Raw genomic sequence first — 21,348 nt, forward strand, 5'->3', positions numbered from 1 at the left:
ATGAACGGGTCACACAGGCGCGCCTGGCGCTAATCAGCTGGGAAACTCACAGCTCTCTGGGAAATAGCTGGAGAATGTGTGTCCGTTCCTGGGCTGGGGACCTGCAGAGTATCACTGCAGGATCTGGTGGGTGAAGGACAGCACCAATGTGTGAATGGGTGACCTAACAGTCACGTACTTTGGAAAGAAATGTGCGTACTCTGGTGTGTAACTCATAAAGTCAACATAGAGGGAGGGTAGGGGATGTGAGAGTATCTGACCTAGTCTTAGACCCATAGACTTATAAATTAGACCTCCTCCTCCACCATGCCAATAATATGTCCATGAAATATATTTTGGGCCTATGTAAACACAAAGTTAAATACATCTCTCAGAGTGTAGTAGATCATGCCAGATAATGGCATGGTCAGACTGATCCAGTTCAACAGCCAACTTTCAATGTCTGTGGCTGTGCTACCCCGAGAAATTCCTATTCATGTCTCGTGAAAGGGCGCATTGTAGTTCAACCAAACACTGGCCTACTCGCGTGGTGGAAAAAGGAAAGAAGTGGGAGTGCGGAGTGCGGAGTGTGCCCCTGTAGACATCAGTGACCAAGACACTCCCGCCCGACTGGTGACTGACCGCCAGCTCGGCCAAAGAGAAAGTGAGGACGGGCATCGGGACGGGGGCGGGACTATGCAAATGAGGAGCGGTGTTCTGAAAGAGATGCTCTCGGCTTCTGTGTGAACGGAGCCACTTGCGCGTGAATACGATAGGGAGAAGGTGGATAGAACTCTGTTTGTAAACAGACAGACCACTTAAACAGACCACTTTACGTCGATAGTAACATTGCAACATGGCTTCGAAGTGTCCCAAGTGTGACAAGACGGTGTATTTTGGTAAGTTGTCCCGTTTTCTCTCTTGTATCTAATGTGTGCACATGGTGCTGCTGGGTTCAGTTTGATACGAGATGCTAGGATTACAATGTACTGGTTGTTTTGGACGCTTTGTTTTAATTCACAAATGACAAAAGGTAGACATTTCACAAAGAAATGCGAATAGCAAACCACAAAATTCTTGGTCGTAAGCACATGTTTTCAGTGTTTACAAAACTGTCAAGGAGGACGTCCAGCTTTACTGACCTACAGTAGCGAGCTGTTTTTCCTGTGAGATCCATTCATTGTGTTATTTGAAGAAAAAAAATGAGGATACTGGATTTATAATCAATGCTCCTCTCTATACTTATTTTGAACATTCTAGGCTACGGCTAGGGACTTCAGTCACGTTGATAACATTCCTAGGAGAAGTGTTAAACACTTTTGGATCAATTGTTGGAGGACCGTTACCTAACTGTGTAAATAAAGGCATCGATTTAGGAAAACAAAACCGCAGGAAAGGAAAAAAGGTCTGAGATATCCATTCATTCAATCAGTGTCAAAGATTTTTTTTTATTTTATTTAATGCATTATCTTTCAGACCTCAAGTTTGTTGATTGATCGTATTTGACACTGAACTATAGCAGATGGGGTAGTCTATTGTTCATTTATTGTGCTTGGCATAATACAGTAGTAGGGCAGTTGGCTTTGGAGGTGGCTGAGTCTGAGTGCTCTTGTTAGAAGTGGGATAATGGCCATGCCTGTATGCTGAAGGTGCCCACTCAGAGGGAAGCTCTGTTGCTCTTATAAAGCTGTGTCAGATAAATGATCTGAACCATTTGATCAGACAGCAAACAACATGTAAAACATCCACTTTGGGTAAGGTGTTGAGTCTAGGTAGCTTAGATAACACTATTACCGTACTCTTTTTTTTGCAGCCACTGACAATCACCTGATGTGTTGTTGGTTTTATTTGGAGCGTGGAACAAACACTATTTATTCCTCACAGCTACACAGCCCTACTACACCTCATTGCACTTGAACCTGTCATGGGCTCAATTTTTCAATTATGAGAATGGAAGTCACTTGTTATATAACAGCACTCCTTAAGTGGAAAATCTGATTTAATATCTTCAAATACGATTATACTCATCTGATTTAACTGCACCTTTTATATTCTTAGTACTTTAGCAGTCGGTTTATGATTCACTGCGGCATGCTCATTTATTTATTCCTCTTTATGTAACTCTGAGATCCAGCCTGCTGAAGTTAGCCTCGTTCTGAAGGGTGTGCCTGGGGCAGGCCTGTCTGCAGTGCCGTGACTGACGCTGTGGTTAGGCTACTGGGAACAGTGATTGGTTTTGTCCACGTCAGACCCAGAGGAGGACGGGAGAAAAGGAATGAATGAGTGACTATTATGTTACAGCTTTAATAAATGGCTGATGGGACAGTCAAAGGCAACTATGATGAGGCTTGGGGCGAGGTCTGAGACTGATCTCTGGCTCTGCCGCCCTCTGCTTGGAACATCAGAGTGATGTCACCGAGGAATTCCAGAATGCTGTAAGTAGAAGGAGTGGAGTGGCTCCCTACACACATACCTCAGACACCTGACTCCCCCCTAGATGGAGGGATGTACGTTATGGTTGTGCTGATGTGCTGCTGATCAAAGCAGGACTGGACGTTGACATGGCAGTTTAGCATAGGCCTACTAGGAGATACCAATGACTGCCTGCCTTATGAGAAAAATGATATATGATTTGGAGTGGATTTTAAAAATCTAATTGAGATTAGATAATGAGGTGAAGTTATAGTGTCATTACTACTAGAGCTTTCCTTGACTTAGTAACATAGTCCTAAACACTTGTTTGTGGAGAAAGAGGCTCGTTGCTCAGTATGGTTGGCGTGGCATCTGGTAGTGAGGTGCAGGCCCCACCCTGTGTCTGTGCCCAACCTGGTCGTTCAGCTGGCATTGCCCAATATTTGAATTAGTGGGTGTTTAACTCTACGTCTCTCTCTCTTTCTGGAGGGACCAGGCCTGCAGTATGTAGTTTAAAAAAAATCCAGTGGTGAGCCACTGTCTGAAATGGAAACTTGACTTCTAAGGAAATGTTTTATTAGGCTACTTTCTGTTCTTTATTGAGCAGTTGTTAGCAGATGCTGTCATTTTGTCGCCATTAAAGCGAATGTTCACTGTAGTAGTGGAGAATAAAGCATAATTTGTTGATAGAAGAATTAAGCTATGTCTCACATCTCTTTTCTGTACATTACCATTTTTGTCCATCTCTTGTCAGAATCTCGACCAGTTTATTTATTTATCAAAGGTTCATGATTTTTCTCATGATTCTCATGGATTTATTTTTAATGAAACCAAAAATAAAAGTGTTGGCTTCTGAAGAATGCATGACCGCAGGGTTGTGTCTGTTGGACTTTGATCCCCAGAGTGTAGGACAGCATATTTGTCAAGTTTGAGTGTCACAGTAGAGAAATGTGAAACGATTTTGGCAATGCAGAGGGGACTATTGACTGACAAGTGACTAGGACAGTGACCCAATGGGAATAGAGAGAGGTGTGTCTGCGTGCGTGCGTGCGCGCGTGCGTGTGCGTGAGAGAGAGAGAGAACTTGCAAGCTCACTAAACTGAACTTCTAAGTTCTATCTGAATTGGACCAATATTTGCAGTAGATTCGATGAAACTTTATTGTCATTGTACTGAGACAAAAAGTGTAGTACCCTTGTGCATGACATCTAAGTGAACAAACTCAGAAATGATGATGTGCTACCATGAGATGTTCATTCTTTCTTCCACTCTCTGATTCTTTCTTTTTTCTTTCTTTTTTATCTCCCTCCCTCACTTGGGTATAGCTAGCCCCAGGCCCTGAATTCCTCTCCTGTATTTAAGTAAGGGAGAGGAGGAGAGGGGTGGCTTGCCTTTTATTTAAACAGAGACTCTCAAAGTGTCTCATGCATTATAATGAGTAACGACATCTCTATTCATACAAGGCTCTTTCTGTCTCTGTCTGCACACTAATCTGTCCTTTCAGTGTCATTAGAATACCTAGGCTGTCTCAACCCTTCTATGTTAGTAGAACACCCTATTTCCCACACACTCCCTGTATCTCCTTCTAACTCACAAACGTTCACACTACTACACACACACACACACACACACACAAACACACACATACACACACAGATTTTTGTCTCTGGATGGTAGAGTACCCTGTTTTCCGCTTGGCTACCCCAATGGGCTGTTTGAATGCGCCTCGTCGGTTATATAAGGTCATTTCTTGAGTCAGTGCCTCCTACTCTGTGGCATTGCATAACCTGTAAGACCCTGTGAAACTGGTCGATGAGGGCCTCTTTCTCTCTACCTCTTTCAGACACAATAATATGATCCTCTAATGGCCGTGACTCATCCTCCTGCGGGGATTGAACACCTACGGCTCCCTGTTGTGTAATGATGATATGATCCTTCAATAAAACTGACCGACTAGGCCTAGGCTGTTTGGTTTTTTAAATCATCCAGCTGTGAAAGTTAGGCTAAATCACAGGCTGCATTATTTATATCATTAAACGTTGACTACAAATTCCTTTTTGCCTCACACTAACTCGCAAAGCAAATTTTTTTTCTTAGCCAACATCACTAGCCAACACTGAACACTACCAACTTTGTGAGGCTGAACTAAAAGGCTCTGAGGCCGAGTCCCTTTATTTTGAAATGAAAGCAAGCACCAAGCGCATGGACTCTGTGAGACAATGACGTGAATTTCAAATAGCATTTGATTCTACAAACAGGAGATAACGTACTCTTATAGCACGGATAATTTAAACTGAAATGTGTAGGGTAGGCTAAGGCTATATTGTAGTGTGACATGTCATTAGCTGACATTGACCTGTTTCCATTGTAGCATGCATACTACTACTCTGCATGCTTGTCATGCATACTAGTCCTATTTGTAGTCCCCCCTAGAACACGATGTCCTGGCGGGTTGCATAGAAGAGATAGATGGGTGAGGGTAAGCAAGGGTGAGAATATGGCTAGGCTATTACAGTGCTTCGCTTGGGGCTCCTCTGACCAGAGCAGACAGGATGTGAGTGAACTGCTGCTCATTTACGTCACCGAGAGAATTCACGAGGTCGTTCTCTGTATTCGTGGAGGAGGAGAGAGAGAGAGGAAACCTCGCCTTGACTGAGGCGACAGACGTCTTAAGAGCCAAGTTTTGCACTGGGGTTGCATCAGCCAGACGGAGTTGGATCCAAACATGTGTGTCCCAGAGGCATCTCCATCCATCCATCCATCCTCCCCGCCCTGGAGGGACACATCACCAGGAGCATGGACGCTGAAAACCAATTGTAACACGCAGCACACCAACTAAAATGGTGGACTATATAGCCTAATGTGGCGGTTATGTGATGGAATGTGGCTGGTCCTGTGACTGATCAGTGCTAGGGTGGGGTAGAAGGCCACTGTTTTGCCGTAGGACTGAATGGCCATTGTCTTTTCACCAAAGCAAAGGTCATTTAGCCTTGATGCTGTTTGTATGTTTTAACTGTATTGAAAAGAGCAGAGTGGAGAAAGAGGATGCAGTGGGAACGCAGGCTGCATGTTTTCCCTTCCTGCTGGAGGAGGCGGGAAGATGGTTGTGCCGTAATTGTTTGTGCCCCCTTTCTCTTGCTCTCTCTCTCTCTCTCTCTCTCTCTCTCTCTCTCTCTCTCTCTCCCCCTCCCTCTCCCTCCCTGTACATTCCATGCCATGTGTGGCCTCCTGCCTTGGCCTTTAGGCCTTCAGGAGTCAGGTGCATGGGAAATGGGACTTGCCATTAACACAGGGCTGTTAGGCAAACGCCAGCGTGGACTCAGCTGGCGTGTATGAGGGAGGGAAATGGGGGATGGGGGCCAGGACAGGAAAGCAAAGGAAAGGGGGAGGGAGGGGAGTGTTACAGTAGGGAGGGGCTGAACAGATGGGTTCACATTACTGAAGCCTGAAGCAGAAATCAATCCAACCAACCGGAATTTGCAAATATTTACCTTTAACTTTAATACCATCATACATGAAATGTCGTGAGAATGAATAGTTCAGTACTTAGACTATAGCTTGAGCTTTACATTTTTCCATAGATCATAGATCTGTGGCGTGTGTGTGTTTTTAAACAGGGCCACTCCATCTGTCCGTGGGAAAACAATGCAGGCTAGGATGGAGTGATTGATGAACAGCATAACTTGGTGATTTACAGCGATACAAATACGAGATGAATGCACTTGACCATATTTGTGTATTGAATTATGTGTGTTCTCTTTCTAGATACTGTAGGCCTATCTACATCAAGAAACATGTCACGGACACGTCATCTAACATGTCACGGACACACACACTTTAATCTACGTTTGTGATGACAGGTGTCCCTGTAAGAGATCTCAACACACACTCCTGGAGGACATTCCTGCAGTGTGGCATGCTGGGAGTTCAGCTGTGTAAATTCTGTTCAGGACGGAGTGCTTATTTATCTGCTATGGCTTCTCAGATTGTTTAAGACGCAGAGAGAGCCGCTAAAAGGCTCCTCCAATCATCCCCTCATTCCTCCTGGCCTGGGGTGAGTGTAGGCCCGGAGCTCCGATGTTTGGGTGCCACCGCCGTGGTTACAGTCGGTAATTAAGGGGTGGTAATGAGGCCACTTGGAGAAATAGCTCCCATTAGAAGCCCCCCCTTTCGACCCCTTCTTAAATTACACGTTCCTTGTTATTATTTCCCCTTCACTTAATGGCTGTCTAATTACAGTGCCTGTGATTTACACTGTTAGCCCGAGGGCCTTCTCTCATGTTGTAGCCCCCCCCTCAATAGGATAGCACTGTCCCCAAAACAAAACCACTCCAAAGACAAAGGCCCAAAGACAAAAATATATCTGCTGCCCTTCTGAATAAGATCCTAAATAACAGTGCTGTTCCCATCATAGAACAATCCAAAACAGGTGATTCGATTATGGCAGATACCACCCTCTTCTGATACCACGATCATTGCTGGCCGCATTGAAACACTTAGGCCTACCTTGAGTCTGGACCATCATATGGATCATATAATGTCATATTGTGTTTACTGAGAGCGGTATTTATTTGATATTCAACTGATTGTTGTCATACACTCTGGAGAACAATGTTCCTCCGGTTGTTGTAATGCTGATTCTATTAGATAGATTTATGACTCCAATCTTCTCCCTGGGAGTTTTTTGACCTTGACCTCCAGTGAAATCACTCCCATTTCATGGGGTCAAACCAGGGAGCCACCAGACACGGTGTCATGATGCAGCAGAGGGAATCTCAGCCATATCACACACCGTATTGACAGTATACCCAGAGTAGCCCAGCCAAAGACCGTAGAGGTTACCTCAGGAGATCAAAACAAGAGCTAAGCAGCTTACGTGCAAGACATGTACAGTATCACTATGTCTGTCACTTTCTGACCTCTGCCTACTGTGACACAGTCCACTGAGGTCATCATCCATCAATAGACCGAGACAGTTGACATCCAGACCACCTTGTGTTATCCATTAAGAATCAGAAGCTGGCGTGTAGCCTAGGTCCAAGATTAATTTCGGGGAGATCTTTAGAGAGAGGTCCAGTTGAAAGAGGAGTGAATCTCTCTCCAAGCCTGTAGGCTAGGACTTAGATGTAACCTGATCAGTGTTGACAGCATTAACACACACATCCTGAGGATTTCCGTGATTTGTTTGTTTGCACAAGTGTCCGCGCGTTTGCCCTCGCCTCCTTAACATAACAAGGTGGGGTGGGTGATGGTGGTGCCCTTACATTAGTGGGTCAAGACGTTATTTTTCCTTTCCCCCCCTGCTTTGTGTGTGTGTGTGTGTGTGTGTGTGTGTGTGTGTGTGTGTCAAGATGTGCCTGGCTCTGCAGTTGGCCTGGTCCCCCCATGACTGTGTGTGGTATATGGATAGATGATGGGAGGGGGAAGAGGGGGTGTCTGGATGACAGCCAGGGGATTAGCAGCTTGTCCAGATGAGATGAGATGTCCTCCTCCTCCTCCTCTGTAACTCACACACTCATAACGCAGACACCACTCTTAACAACCTCTCGCCTGTTACAATAACAACAGCCTGTTAAACTGAAGAGGTTGTTAACAGTGGAGTTTATCACCTCTCACAAAAGCCAAGCATAGCCTCCTGCCCCAATCTAGACCTAGAAGCTTGCCTGTCATTATCCTCCTATTTGAGAAAAAAACGAATGATGAAAAAAGACATCTGTTTGCATTTCTCCAACCCTGTGTACACCATTGGTGACATGTAGGCCTACAGTGTGTTATTCTGTACTAGCCTGTGGTACGTTGTCTTTCTGGGGTGTCCAGTGAAAATGGACAGTGAAACTGATTGGCGAGTAAACATGAACCCCCATGGGGGGGGGGGGGGGGTGGTTCTAAAACAGTCCTGCTCTTCAGACGAGGAAAGCGAGGGAGGGAGGGAGGGAGGTCTAGGAAGTCCCGTCTGGTGTCCGGTCCGGCTGATTGTGCCCTGCCGTGATAAGCGAAGGTGTTTCCTCCGCTGTGGGAGTCCATGGGATCATTGTGTGGAAGGAGAGATTTATAATTGGAAAGGGTATAATTAGGGCCACTCCAGCCTGGACTGGGGAAGTGGTCTGGGAGACTGGCGCAAGGGGACGGAAATGGGGTTGGGGAGGGAGGGGTTAAATTAAATATGGGGGGATTTACACAGGGATCTGGGTTAGCTGTTGACACCCTACTGTCCAGCTGTACTCGGCCTCACGCAACTGTCTGTCCCTTGATGACCTCACTGCATCCTGTGTGTGTGTGTGTGTGTGTGTGTGTACTACCCAACATAGGAAACACAGACAGTCATTATGCTGTACTGTAGTAGATTATGAAGCCCTGAGGAATTGCCTTCTTTCATAGAGAAAAAGGAACATCACTAGAGTTAGAAGATACAAATGTTGCATGTGGGGATTTTCAGAAAACGAACTGAAGGGTTTGATCTAGCTATATTGAGATGCCTTATTCGACTGTTTCATCGAATGACATCCTCTCCTCTCTTCTCTCCCCCCCCACCCTCTCTCTCTCTCTCTCTCTGTGTAGCTGAGAAGGTGTCCTCGCTGGGGAAGGACTGGCACAAGTTCTGCCTGAAGTGTGGACGCTGTAACAAGACTCTGAACGCAGGGGGCCATGCTGAGGTGAGGAGAGGGGAGCAGAGGGGTCCAGAGGACGGACACACACACACACACACACACAAACAGTGACTTGGCCTCAGTGTACTATTTAATAAGGAAAGCCCAGTCTGCCTGGCTTATCTATTGACTAATTTGCACATGCTATATCCATGGGAGATGATTATCATTTGCCTCACGATAGCTTTCTCTTATATAATCAGATCAATCTGTAACATCACCAAACATCACCACAACCCTCCTCGTCCTTGCAGTGTGTCTGTCTTATTCTCCTCCTGACCTGGCCAACCATTCGGCCCAAACCTCCTCTCTGTCCTTGCGAATAAGAAGAACCCCTCCAGTCTCCATGTCCTCCCCACACACGGTTAATTTGAACCGTCAATGTGAAACAGTCACAGGAAGGATGTGAAGTCTTCAGAAAAAGAAATGTTCCCTCCAGACCTCAGTGTCCTCTCCTTTAATCTCTATATGATTACATGTACATGTTCTCTCTCTCTCTCTCTCTCTCTCTCTCTCTCTCTCTCTCTCTCTCTCTCTCTCTCTCTCCACACAGACAGAACCTAAATCCCTCCCTCCCTCCCTCCTCTCCACAGACAGAACCAAAATCCCGCCCCAAGCTGTGGTTGCCATGGCGAGAGCCTGGCTGCAGTCTGAAAAAAGTCCATGCCCCTTTCTATCGTCATGGAAGGGGGGTGGGGCTCAGAAATAGGGGTTTAGTTTAAATCAAAATAAGGAATGCAGTGGGATTGAGGGGTTAGCGTGATCAGTTCTGGAATCCCAGGCTCAGTACGGGGCAGGGGTCAGAGCTCCACCGCCTGTCTCTTTAAGGAGGCTAGCGCGGGGGAGGCGAAGCCCGATGCGGCCTCTTGTCTGTGGGGTGAGAGAGGCATGCAACTCCCCCAAGGCCAGTGGCACTGGCAGATGGCCAAGCCATCCAAAGAGCAGGTCATAGCTCTGTGCTCGACACTGGAAGATCATGTCTGTACTAATCCACCTCACCAAGGTTTCTGATACAGGTCGCGGGCCATACGAAGCAGGGGGCTCTGAGGTGGTGGGGGAGACGAGGCTCTGAGGTGGGGTTGGTGGGGGGGGGCACGGGGCTCCGAGGTGGGGCACGGGGCTCCGAGGTGGGGTTGGTGGTGGGGGGGCACGGTGCTCTGAGGTGAGGGGGGGGGGGGCCAGGGCTGAACCGAGACGACTCGGATGTCAGGATGTGGGAAGACGAAGTAGTAAAAGCGAAGCGGGAGGGACAGAACCAGAGCTGCAGTACAGTAGAGTGTATCACACCAGCCTAGTGGTGGACAATGAAACCTCTGTGTTCTGCTGCTAAGGCTTCTTGAGGAGGAACCATCAGTCCCATAGTCTTAGTTATAGCCAGGCATTAACAGAATTGTACCCAGACCCCGTAAATGTCACCCACCCATAAATCTTTAAAGGGGATGTGTCTGTTTATGGCTGCCATAACAGTAGCTCATCCTGTCATTGGTTGTACTGCACATTATTGAGAGAGGGGATGAGAACAAGCCTGTTCTACTATGCTCTGTGTTCTGGGGAAGAGGCTTGGGCTGGAGATGCCACGTGTGGGGGCGGTTGTGGGTAGCTTGTATTTAGTGACCTCATGCCAGTTATTCCCTGGACATTCTGGCATTGGCATTGGTTGGTGCCATCCGCTCATTCATCCCCCGCTGGGCGGCAGCCCTCTGGCCCGGGTCCTGATCTCCCCAGCTGCCCCACACGCTGTTACATGACCATCACTTTCCCAGCATGCCTCAGGAAGGCCACAGAGTCCTGACACCTGACGCACAGCCATTTCGAAGCCTGAGAGCTGGTCATCTACCAGGCATACATACATACACACACACTCTCTCTCACACACACACACACACACACACACACACACACACACACCTACATAAGGCTTAGTGTTTGATGAATCAACAGAGTATCTCCTGGTTACCTTTGCTTATTTAATCTGGTATTATCTGCTGTTGTGACACTAACAGCTAGTTAAATCACACCCACACACCCACATACACACACACACACACGCACGCGCGCGCGCCCACAAAGACAATCCAATAATAACAATGATCGTTATTAGATGAAAATTGCAGTGCTATGGTTGTCAATCTTGGAACATGTAGTTATTTACTCACTGTCTGTCCTTCTTGTTCTCCTCTTCATTCCTCCCACAGCATGATGGAAAGCCCTTCTGCCACAAACCATGCTATGCTGCCCTCTTTGGGCCAAAAGGTGCGGTACACTTTACTTTATTGACACTGAATGTGTTGTCATTGAATGGACATTAGATAGTGGATCTACAGTATATGTGTTATTGTGTTCATGTGTACAATTAGCCCTGACATGACTAGTCTTCAGTATTATGGAGTGTGGTACTCTCTTGATGTAGTGGAGGTAGGGTGGTTTGGAATCATGCCCTCCTGAAATATATTAACTCAAGTGTCGCATTCAGACCTTGCAGATAGTATAATAGTATACGCTTGGGTCTTCCACGTGGCAGACAACATGCTCTGACCTCTCTGCTGTGTGGTGTGTCTAGGTGTAAACATTGGTGGAGCAGGGTCCTATGTGTATGAGGCCCCCGTCAACAACACTCCTGCCCCTACTGCTGTGGACAGTGCCCCCAAACCGGAGGAGAAGAAGATGTCTGCACCCCCCAGGGGACCAGTCAAAGGTGAGTGAGAGTGAGAGTGAGAGTGAGAGTGAGAGTGAGTGTGAGGACATGTAGTGGAGTTTCAGCCAAAAGAGATGAGTGTACAGCGCTAGACTAGGGGGGAGAGCGAGAGCAGCAGTGTGACTCTGCTGAGTGAGTCAGTGATAAAAGCCTCCCTGCAGGCATGCTCCAGGGACATGGGATTTTCTCAAACTGTTTACCCTGGGTTTTTCCACAGTGGTGGGCCAAAGGCCACATTTCCTGTGTGTGTGTGTGTGTGTGTGTGTGTGTGTGTGTGTGTGTGTGTGTGTGTGTGTGTGTGTGTGTGTGTGTGTGTGTGTGTGTGTGTTACTCGAGATTTGAAATGTTTACTTGCGTGTAAATGTAAACCCCTACACTTGCTGATAACATTAACAGCATAATCTCTCTGCAGCCTCAAGCATCACCACCTTCTCTGGTGAGGCAAACCTGTGTCCCAGGTGCAACAAGAAGGTATACTTTGGTAAGTCCCCTCCATCCTCACTCACACACTCATAAGAGGGCTGAGATGCTGGGGTCAGGCTCTGAGTGGGAACCTGTAATGTGGTTGCCATGGTGATATGTGTCCGTCCTGTGTGGTTTCCATAGTGACGTGTGTGTGTGTGTGTGTGTGTTCCACAGCGGAGAAGGTGACATCTCTTGGGAAGGACTGGCATCGCCCCTGTCTGCGCTGTGAGAGGTGCAGCAAGACATTGACTGCCGGCAGCCACGCAGAGGTGAGAGAGAGAGTGAGAGAGAGAGTGAGAGAGAGTGAGAGAGAGTGAGAGAGAGAGAGAGAGAGAGAGAGAGAGAGAGAGAGAGAGAGAGAGAGAGAGAGAGAGAGAGAGAGAGAGAGAGAGAGAGAGAGAGAGAGAGAGAGAGAGAGAGAGAGAGAGAGAGAGAGAGAGAGAGAGAGAGAGAGAGAGAGAGAGAGAGAGAGAGAGAGAGAGAGAGAGAGAGAGAGAGAGGATATTCTCAGAAAGATGATGCATGTTTTTTTATTGTGTTTACCTTTACAGCATGATGGCCAACCTTACTGCCACAAGCCATGCTATGCCTGCCTTTTCGGGCCCAAAGGTAAGAACCCGTCCTCTCTTCCTTACATCAACAGCTAGGTGGCGCTGCTGTCCCACAAAACAACAGCAGGAGGACATGTAACTTGTTGACAGGAAAATGCATGCAATTGCAGTTCTTGCACAACACAAGAGGGAGTATTACAGAAGAATGGTTGCAGCACTGTCATATCAGACACATTGATCAGTTACACAGTCAGGAACATGTGACAGTCAGATGGATGTAATCATTTGTTTTTAATGTTATTTTTTGGAGTGTGATACTCTCGTACGTTTCAGTTTTATTGGATAGAGATAGCGGTGAAAGACAGGAAAGTAAGGAGGAGAGGGTATGTCAGCGGGGCGTGGGCTGGTTTCGAACCCATGCTGACATGGGCATACATGTGTGCACTGTAGGTCATGGTGCTAGACCACTGGACCACCCCAGGCCACATAATCATTTGGTTTGACTGTTGTTTCACAGGGGTGAACACTGGAGGGGTTGGCAGCTACATCTACGACAAGGAGCCCACCGCCGTGACCCAGCCTTGAGCTTCTGTCCCCTGCCTCCGACCCACCCTCTCCAACACTACCCCTACCACCCAACACAGTATTATCTCTACCCCCTCTCCACATCCCTCTCCCTCCTTAAGCAGACCTGAGACACAGCCTTCTGCCTCCAGCTCCTCTCCTCAACCTTATCTGCTCCCCCCAACCCCAACAGTGACCTGCACCAGTGACCTGCACCAGCCACCCACCGCTGCCTCCTCGTGCTGCAGCCCTCTAGATGGCCCTCAGGACATGATTGATAGGCACACTCCCAGACACGTATTACATACTTGACATTTTGGCAGAGAGGGTACATAGCACAGCTCCAGAGCATCTTGTTAGGCCATAGTACTGCGTACTAGCATCTCTTGAGTCAGTGGGTGTAACTCATTGACTTATCATTCTGCTCATGCACTGAAATGGGCTCCTCCTGGGACCACTTTGCATGTACTCTGTAACACAGGGGCCCGTGAGGCCAATTCATCTTATGACTGAAGCGGGGTACACACATAAGGATTTTCAAAATCTTAACCGATTTCTTATCTGAGACAGACCCCACACATGAAGATTTCTGGCTTGGGGAACGAGACTGTAGAGAGTCTGGAGTCTGTCGTAACCATAATCTTTATGTCTGTGGGGTGCAGAAATGGGAAAATCGGCGCACACCACACACAATACGATCAAGGCTGTTCAATCCAAGATTTTCTATCTTCATGTGTGGGGTCTGTCGCAGATAACAAATCGGTTAAGATTTCGAAAATCCTTATGTGTGTACCCCGCATTAACACACCTCACACCACAGGATAATCTAGTAGGATAATCTTTAGAGCCATCCAATAATCGGGCATTTTCTGTCTTTGGTCGGAAGGGGGAAAATCGGGCCAAAATCGGCCAGATAATCTTTATATGTGTACCCGGCTTTAGACCATTGATGTCATGTTTCCATATACAATGTGTGTACATTACGACCCCACTTTAAATTTCCCTTTTAAATAAAAAGTTCCCTTTTATTTCAAGTTAAGCATCGCTCACGGTCAACTCAAGGGGAGTGTTGAGATGACGCAAGATGTAAAGTAGCCGTTGGACTGAAAGTGATCCTCAGGTTGGAGAGGTGCATTGTGGGTGTAGGTGCTTGATATGCTGACAGACAGAGGAATCTCACCTGGCAGACAGTGCAGGTAGTGCTCATGGGAGCACAGGCACATAAATCTGACAGGGAAAGATTTGCAGTTTGGCTTCCCGACAACATTCCTGAACAAATGGATGATAAAAGATAAAGGCTTTCTGTGGGGTTTAGTTTAATACATAAAAGTAATGTCATGTAGAATGGTGATAAAACTGCTCTTGTGGGGGAGTGAGTGTCTAAGACCCCTATGGCTGGGTTGACAGGGTTGTGGATGAGGCCTAGGTTATGTAAAAATGTCTTAATTGGTTTGAACTGTTACCAGAGTACAGGGTGTATTTATTAAATTGTTACAATAAATACCTGTTCAACTACTGTATAAGGTATTCTATGACCCCTATGGGACGAATGAAGGAGGTAAGATAACGCAACATAGGCTGTACAATTCCCTAAGGAACTCCTGGTAGGGACTTTTAGAATTCAACCCTGACGTATTTCTGAGAAGATGAGATATTTTAAATATGACCATCGTCAGTAGGTAGCTTATAGAAACAAAGTAACTAAGACACTGCAGACAAAGCATTCCGTAAGAATGTGCATTAGTATTATATGACTGTTATTGTTTATGCTTAGAATCTGTTATGTGTAGTAGGGCTTTGAACACTTCAGGACTCACTGTTTGTAGAGAAAAAAAGGCTGCACTTAAGTCCTGCTGCTTCTGTCTTTTTAATCCCAAATTAAACTTTCTATACTGTTTACATGTTGTCCTGTGTTTCCTCTGTCCCAGGATGACCTCATCCCATAGGTGGTTACACCCCAAATGACCTCATACAATAAACAACACTCTACACTTGGCAAACAAGCTCCTACACCATGCTATTGTGTTACGACAGGTGGCTTCATTCCTATGTGACACTGGGAACCTCAACCTACAATGCAGACAAAGTCACACTATCTGCCCATGACGCAACTACTAGTAACCAGTATTAATGTATTACCAGCTGTGAATACTTCCTGGGCAATCCTTATTGATAGTTGCTAGTGTGCCCACAGTGTGCACCCATACACCACACTGTCTAGGTCACATGACGATGACCTTCACCTCAACCAACCCTGTAGTCAGAGCTCGATTCAGAAGAATAACCCTCATAACACAGCCCAGTATGACACACACACACACACACTAGCGCATTACCTTTTCCCCCTGCTCTGGATGTGTGGGATGATTGTTAGAAAAAACACAAAAGGCAACCCAACCTTCTCGCTGCTCCATTCCCCTGGGAATCTGCCTCTGTGTGTCACCAAAGAAGGCCATCTCTTGCTCAGTGTAAGCAGCTGTCAGAGCACTAAAGCCATAAGTCACTGGTATGGATGGTTTGTGTGGATGGAGTAATGGTGCGTCTGGTTGTGTTCAGGAAGTACGCTGTGGAGGCATTGTTGTGGGTTCTTGTCATGCGTGGGATTTTTATGCTGTATCATGGATTAATCAATCATTGAGTGATTTAAGAGAAGTTAAAGAGGCAGGTATCTGTAGATAAGAGTGATGGAAAAAGTACCAAGAACCTCATAAATTATTTGACATTCTCTGCACTGGAGATGCCTTCATGTCCCTATGAGACACACAAGGCACACACACAATGGAAATGATTGACAGCTTGAGGAATGCCTTCCGCCTTCAGCCCAGTTTCAGCATTACATCACCTTTGAAAAATGAACCAGTAACAGGTGTAGCTGCATAGCTCCCTTAGGGTGACACACACACACATACACACACACACACACACACACACACACACACACACATATATGATAACAAACTGTTATACAATCCTATTAAAGGATATTCAAGTCAAACTATTATTTGCATTTTCATTTTAAACAGGCATTCACTTGCACTCCTGTATGGTGATATACTATGATCACAACTAATTGCAACATTCTTACAGTATTCCGACATTGACAATGATGGATAATAATAATATCAAGCCAATTATGATCAATAAACCTCTGATAGATTGTGATGTGACTGAAAGACTAAATGCAATACAGTGTATATGAAACCATGACTATAACTAACCATGATCATCGTCCAGTATGCTGACTATTATAATCCATATTTGGTTATATCACAATGCTGTGGAAACATTGCAGTTCCATCATTCTGACCTGAACTGGACCATGCTCTGGCCCACACCCAAGGGAACAATGTGGTTGCCTGGATACCAAACAGAAGTCCCTTCCGCTAACAAGCTATGTAGACACACTCTGATGCCAAACGAGAACTCTTATTGTTTTTGAAACAGCCTCCCTTATGACGTCAGACGGCAGTTTTGACCAAATACCTCCACACACACACACACACACACAGTATCTACAAAGGGCAAAGTCTGGTCCGGTGATGGGAGTTGCCAAAAGAAACAGGCTCTGTTCAGATTAAACAGGATTAAGGACAGGGGGTCCATGGAGACCCTGCTCCAGCCCACCAGAAGGTCTGCACAGTGTGTGACCTCACAAAGAGACAGAGTAGGGGGGGAAACAGAACCACAAGAACCTCTCCCTGCCAAACCATTCTAAGGTTTAATGGAAGTGTTGCAACAACATCGAGATACATTTCAAAAGACTATTCTTTCAACAGGAAGGCATTATTTCTCTCTCTGTTCTTTTGAGCCATTGGTTCTTCATTGAGGGAGAAGTTTTGACTCACATCATAAAAAAATATTTCCACCATCTACCATAATTCCCTAAATAGAACTGTCGACTGGGACTATGAAAGCACTATAGATTCAATTCATTGACCAGATGGCCAAACCCTTCTGTAAACTGGCCAAATCAGTTTTATTGAAGAGGAGGGATTGCATGGGTCACTCTAATGGAACCAGTACTAGTCTCTATGGACCATTTAGTCACTTTCCTCAAAATTCCATCGGCCCTGCCTTTAACTTGGCATGCATGTGACAGCTGCATGCAAACAACACATTGACTTTCCCGTGTATAGCTTTCCACTTTGAGAACACGTTTGAGTGTTTGAGCTCAGATTAGTTTGAAGATGTAAACTCTGATAGAGAGCTAATTGAATCCACCTCTCAGTTCTGGGGGAGGAGGAGACATGGTGACTCAATGAGAAAGGTATTCTAGATGTGTTTGCTCCTATGACAACGGTCATGGTCAGTGTCTGACCCAGACAACTGTGAGACAGCCGGATACAGATCCGTTACGAGGCACAGCCACGGGCCCCAGACCTCCACAGCCTGGACTTTCCCTAGATTAACTGCAGATTCCGCTCACAGTTGGTTTGATGACTGCCAAAGTCACAGTGTTTTTTCTCAACCAGTTAAAGCGGCAGAATGACTTAACGAGGGCGCCTGAAACTAATTAAATGGCTGCTTCCTAACGCTCACTGATCTGCAGCGATTACAGGGGCTGGGGCTGTGCTGTGGCTGGAAACAACCCAGGCAAATTGGTCCTGATGATTATATCTTCATCCTTATCATCATCTTCATTATCTTCATCCTCATCCTCACCATCCTCATCTTCATCATCATCATCATCATCTTCATCATCCTCATCATCATCATCTTTATTATCATCTTTATCATGGTCATAATCATCATGGTGCGTCATCCCCTCATTGTTATTCATGATAGTCCTGCGTCAGCGTCTCTACCTCCCTCCACCCTCCCAGACAGCATCCCTGACGTCTCTCTCCTGCTGTAACATGCCAAAGATGTGGTCCTGACCCGCAGATACTCCCCAACCGCAAACACATTGCATTCCTATTTATTTATCTTATTTACGTATCTATCTGCTATGGTTCCACGAGAGACTGAGAAGTTCAGTGGTACTGCCGAACCAGATGTGTAACTGTAACTTGGATCACAGACCTGTCAGTCAGCCTCTCTGCCTTAGAAGATCCTCCCTCCACTCCACCAAAGCTGAACAGATCCATATGAGTGACGCTTTTGTTAATCGGTGAGATGAGGATAATACAATGATGAAAGAGGAAGGAGAAATGGACCCCAGAACCCCCTTGCTACCCTGCGGGGCCAAGACAGCATCCCCGAAAAATCCCGGAGGTGTATCCTCGACAACTCCCCATTAGCACATAATTACTTGGCACAGGTGAGCTGGCAGGCGCACTAACGTTTCAAATTGATGAGCGTAGCAGAGAGCCTCGGGACCGTGGCACCCTGCCCACAGTCAAGGACAGGAGCCAAAAACCTTCCCCCTTCTTCTCTCCCGTCTCCCCAGCCTCCCTACACCTAGTGTGAGTCTAGCATGTCCCTCTGTCCCAACGGTCCCTCTGGGCCTAGCCAACAGATCATGGCTGGGGATGTGTGGGATTTCTCAGGCTTTTGGTCAACATTACATTGATGGATGTATCTACAAAGGGCCCAGCTGCTTTCGTATGTTATCTCACACTTATTGTGTGTCTGGTCTGTGATGAAAGGTGCCAGCGGGCGGGTGGAGCTAGCAGGGCCCCGGTGGAGTGAGACTGAGAGAGGCCTATGGTATGACAGGGCTAAGTGCAGCTGTGGCTGGGTTCCCCGAGTCTACATTATTGAGGGAATCATATCATACAGATAAGCTAATGAAACACTCCGACAGCGCAGCGGGCGCTTCCTTTGGTGTCCTCTCCAAGAGCAACACCAGGGATTTTTCCTTTCCTCTGCTCGTTATCCGCTCCGTAGATGGGTCGGAGAGAGAGAGAGATACCGCTGTATCTCCTGTCTGTCTAAACTGCACAGACAACCTTGTGAGATTACGAGCAAACCTCACGCTAATACGTTTACCTCTCTGACGGTTGTGCGTGTCTGTGATTGTGTTACTCGAGGGGCTTGTTCAGGTTTTTACGATGTTCATTTCATCTCTGTGTCTTGCACCACACACCCGCAGACAGCAGGAAACATCTGCTTTTGTGATCATGTGTAATATAGCCTGCCCCTCATCACGTCTTTCCCAAGTCTTTTCCCTCTTTTGTCACTAAACTTCCTGTTTGTTCACGTTTTCTGCAAACCACTCACCGCTCGTGTGCTTCACTGTACTTAACTACTCCCTTGAGGAAGGACTTCTGAGGTAATGTTCCCTAACATGCACATAGAAAAGAGACGACAGGACAAGGACAAACAGTAAAAATGAAGTAGTATTGGAAGTATTATTTGTAAACTAAACTACTAAACCACTAAACTAAATTGTTGTAAGATAAACCCTTCCCCTCAACCCGCCAAGTAGCCCAGAGGGGAACTTGGATGCTGCCTCATCACAGTAGAACCTAATGGAAAACTGAACAGGGGACTGCTAGGGGATGGGATGGACCGTGAAAAGTTGTCATATCACCTGGTGTCGTCCCCAGCCATCATATCTGTAACTTACGGACAGTAAGTGTGCATCCAAATAGAGTGTGAAGTAGAGCTCATTCACACCCAGGCAGTAGGTAGAATAGGACTCTGGTAGTACCGTTATGCCAACTGAGGAGAGCAGCATCATCCAATGCCACACCCAGTGAGGTCACAGTCCATTCTCTAGTGTATCCGGTATGGGGAAAGTCCTCCCTTCATACAATGGCCCCAGTGTACAGGCTGCCAAACTGAGGAGGATGGAAAACTGGGAAGGACGTTCTGTAGTGTAGCCAGAGCAGAATGCTGTAGGCGGTTTATACAGAGACACCACTGGAGGAGGAGCGGGAAATGAATGGAATGACCAAAAAGGGGCAAGGTTGATGGATGAACAATAGAGAAGGGACAGGTAACAAAGACAGTTATTTGTAGCTACAGCGCTTGCCACGTCTCTCCTGTAGCTCATGGTAAAAAGAATGGCAGATCGCATTTCTGAGATTTTTTTACCAGTTCTTCCCCCAGTCAGTTGCTTTCTTTATTTGCAGTTACATACACCAAAACAAATCAACAAACATTTAAAAAAAGGGGGCATACTAGCATGCATGCACAGGTCACAGCTGCCGCCTCTGATATTATTTTTAAAAATTCTTCAGTGGTCTGAAAGCATTCCCACATAAGCCCACCACAGGAGCGCTCCAGTGTGCTAGCCTATCACTAGGGAAAACATTTTCTCTGCGCACTCTTTTTGTATTTTTTTTCCCCAGTCTGGAGAGAAAATCTGAGTTTGTTTGTGTTTTGGAGAGACGGTTGCCATGGAGATGCCTAAGTTCTCAGACTTCAGCAGCATTCCAGTATATTTCGAACTTCTTACTTTTTTATCATATGGACTGTGTCCACTTAGAGAGGAAGTGCACACTCTTCTGGAATGGCCCGGGTTGGCTTGTGTTCGCTATCAGGTCAAGGACAAACAAGGACAAACAGACTGAAGCTCAGCTTCTACCCCAGGGCCATTCAGGCCCTGAACACAGCAAAGACCTAGGTTCTGGGCCCTGGACAGTCTGGACGGATTGATGGTAGCTGCTGGATTGAAATCAGGTGTAGTGCTGAGGCACAAATGTGTACATTTCAAGCCTGCAAACTGCGACACTTTAAATGAATGTGCAATAACACTATGTGCAATATGACAACCCTAGGGTACATAAGGTTGCAGAGAATAGGAAATGTTAGAATAGGTATAGCATAGCATAGAGTACAGCACAGTGTTTTATTTGTATAGTATAGTGGATAGTGTACATAGCCTTTATTTATGTAAACCAGCTCCTTTCCCTTCTTGTTTTTTAGTTTTTTTTTTCCTAGCACCAGGGGAGCCCCCCCTCCCAAATTTCGTTGTTTGGTACCTGTACTATATCAATGACAATAAAGACCATTCATTCATTCATTCATTCATTCATTCATTCATTCATTCAAGGGAAATTAAAGCTGGGAGAGGCAAGTTTGGAAATTCAATGAGATTATTTGAAATCACTATTTAAAAGAATAATGATACAACTACTGTAGATATC

At 46.2% G+C, this 21,348-nt stretch overlaps 1 protein-coding gene across 1 annotated transcript; it reads left to right on the forward strand.

The window, feature by feature from the left end:
- Positions 1–739: 739 nt before the first annotated feature.
- Positions 740–15,209, forward strand: crip2 (cysteine-rich protein 2). The gene is made up of 8 exons (XM_080545522.1): positions 740–878; positions 8,949–9,043; positions 11,233–11,290; positions 11,598–11,732; positions 12,145–12,213; positions 12,372–12,466; positions 12,749–12,806; positions 13,266–15,209. The coding sequence occupies exons 1-8, from the start codon at positions 836–838 to the stop codon at positions 13,331–13,333; spliced, it is 621 nt and encodes a 206-aa protein (XP_080401648.1). The 5' UTR covers positions 740–835; the 3' UTR covers positions 13,334–15,209.
- The last annotated feature ends 6,139 nt before the right edge of the window (positions 15,210–21,348 follow it).

The sequence above is a fragment of the Nansenia antarctica genome (assembly GCF_963989245.1).
Source record: "Nansenia antarctica genome assembly, chromosome: 1".
Lineage (NCBI taxonomy): Eukaryota > Metazoa > Chordata > Actinopteri > Argentiniformes > Microstomatidae > Nansenia > Nansenia antarctica.

What these genes read in the sequence shown, in the direction of transcription:
- crip2 (XM_080545522.1), top strand. Translation starts at nt 836, where the DNA reads ATGGCTTCGAAGTGTCCCAAGTGTGACAAGACGGTGTATTTTG. An exon ending in ACGCAGGGGGCCATGCTGAG is followed by an intron (nt 9,044 to 11,232) that starts GTGAGGAGAGGG and finishes TTCCTCCCACAG; the next exon opens with CATGATGGAAAGCCCTTCTG. An exon ending in TGCCCTCTTTGGGCCAAAAG is followed by an intron (nt 11,291 to 11,597) that starts GTGCGGTACACT and finishes TGGTGTGTCTAG; the next exon opens with GTGTAAACATTGGTGGAGCA.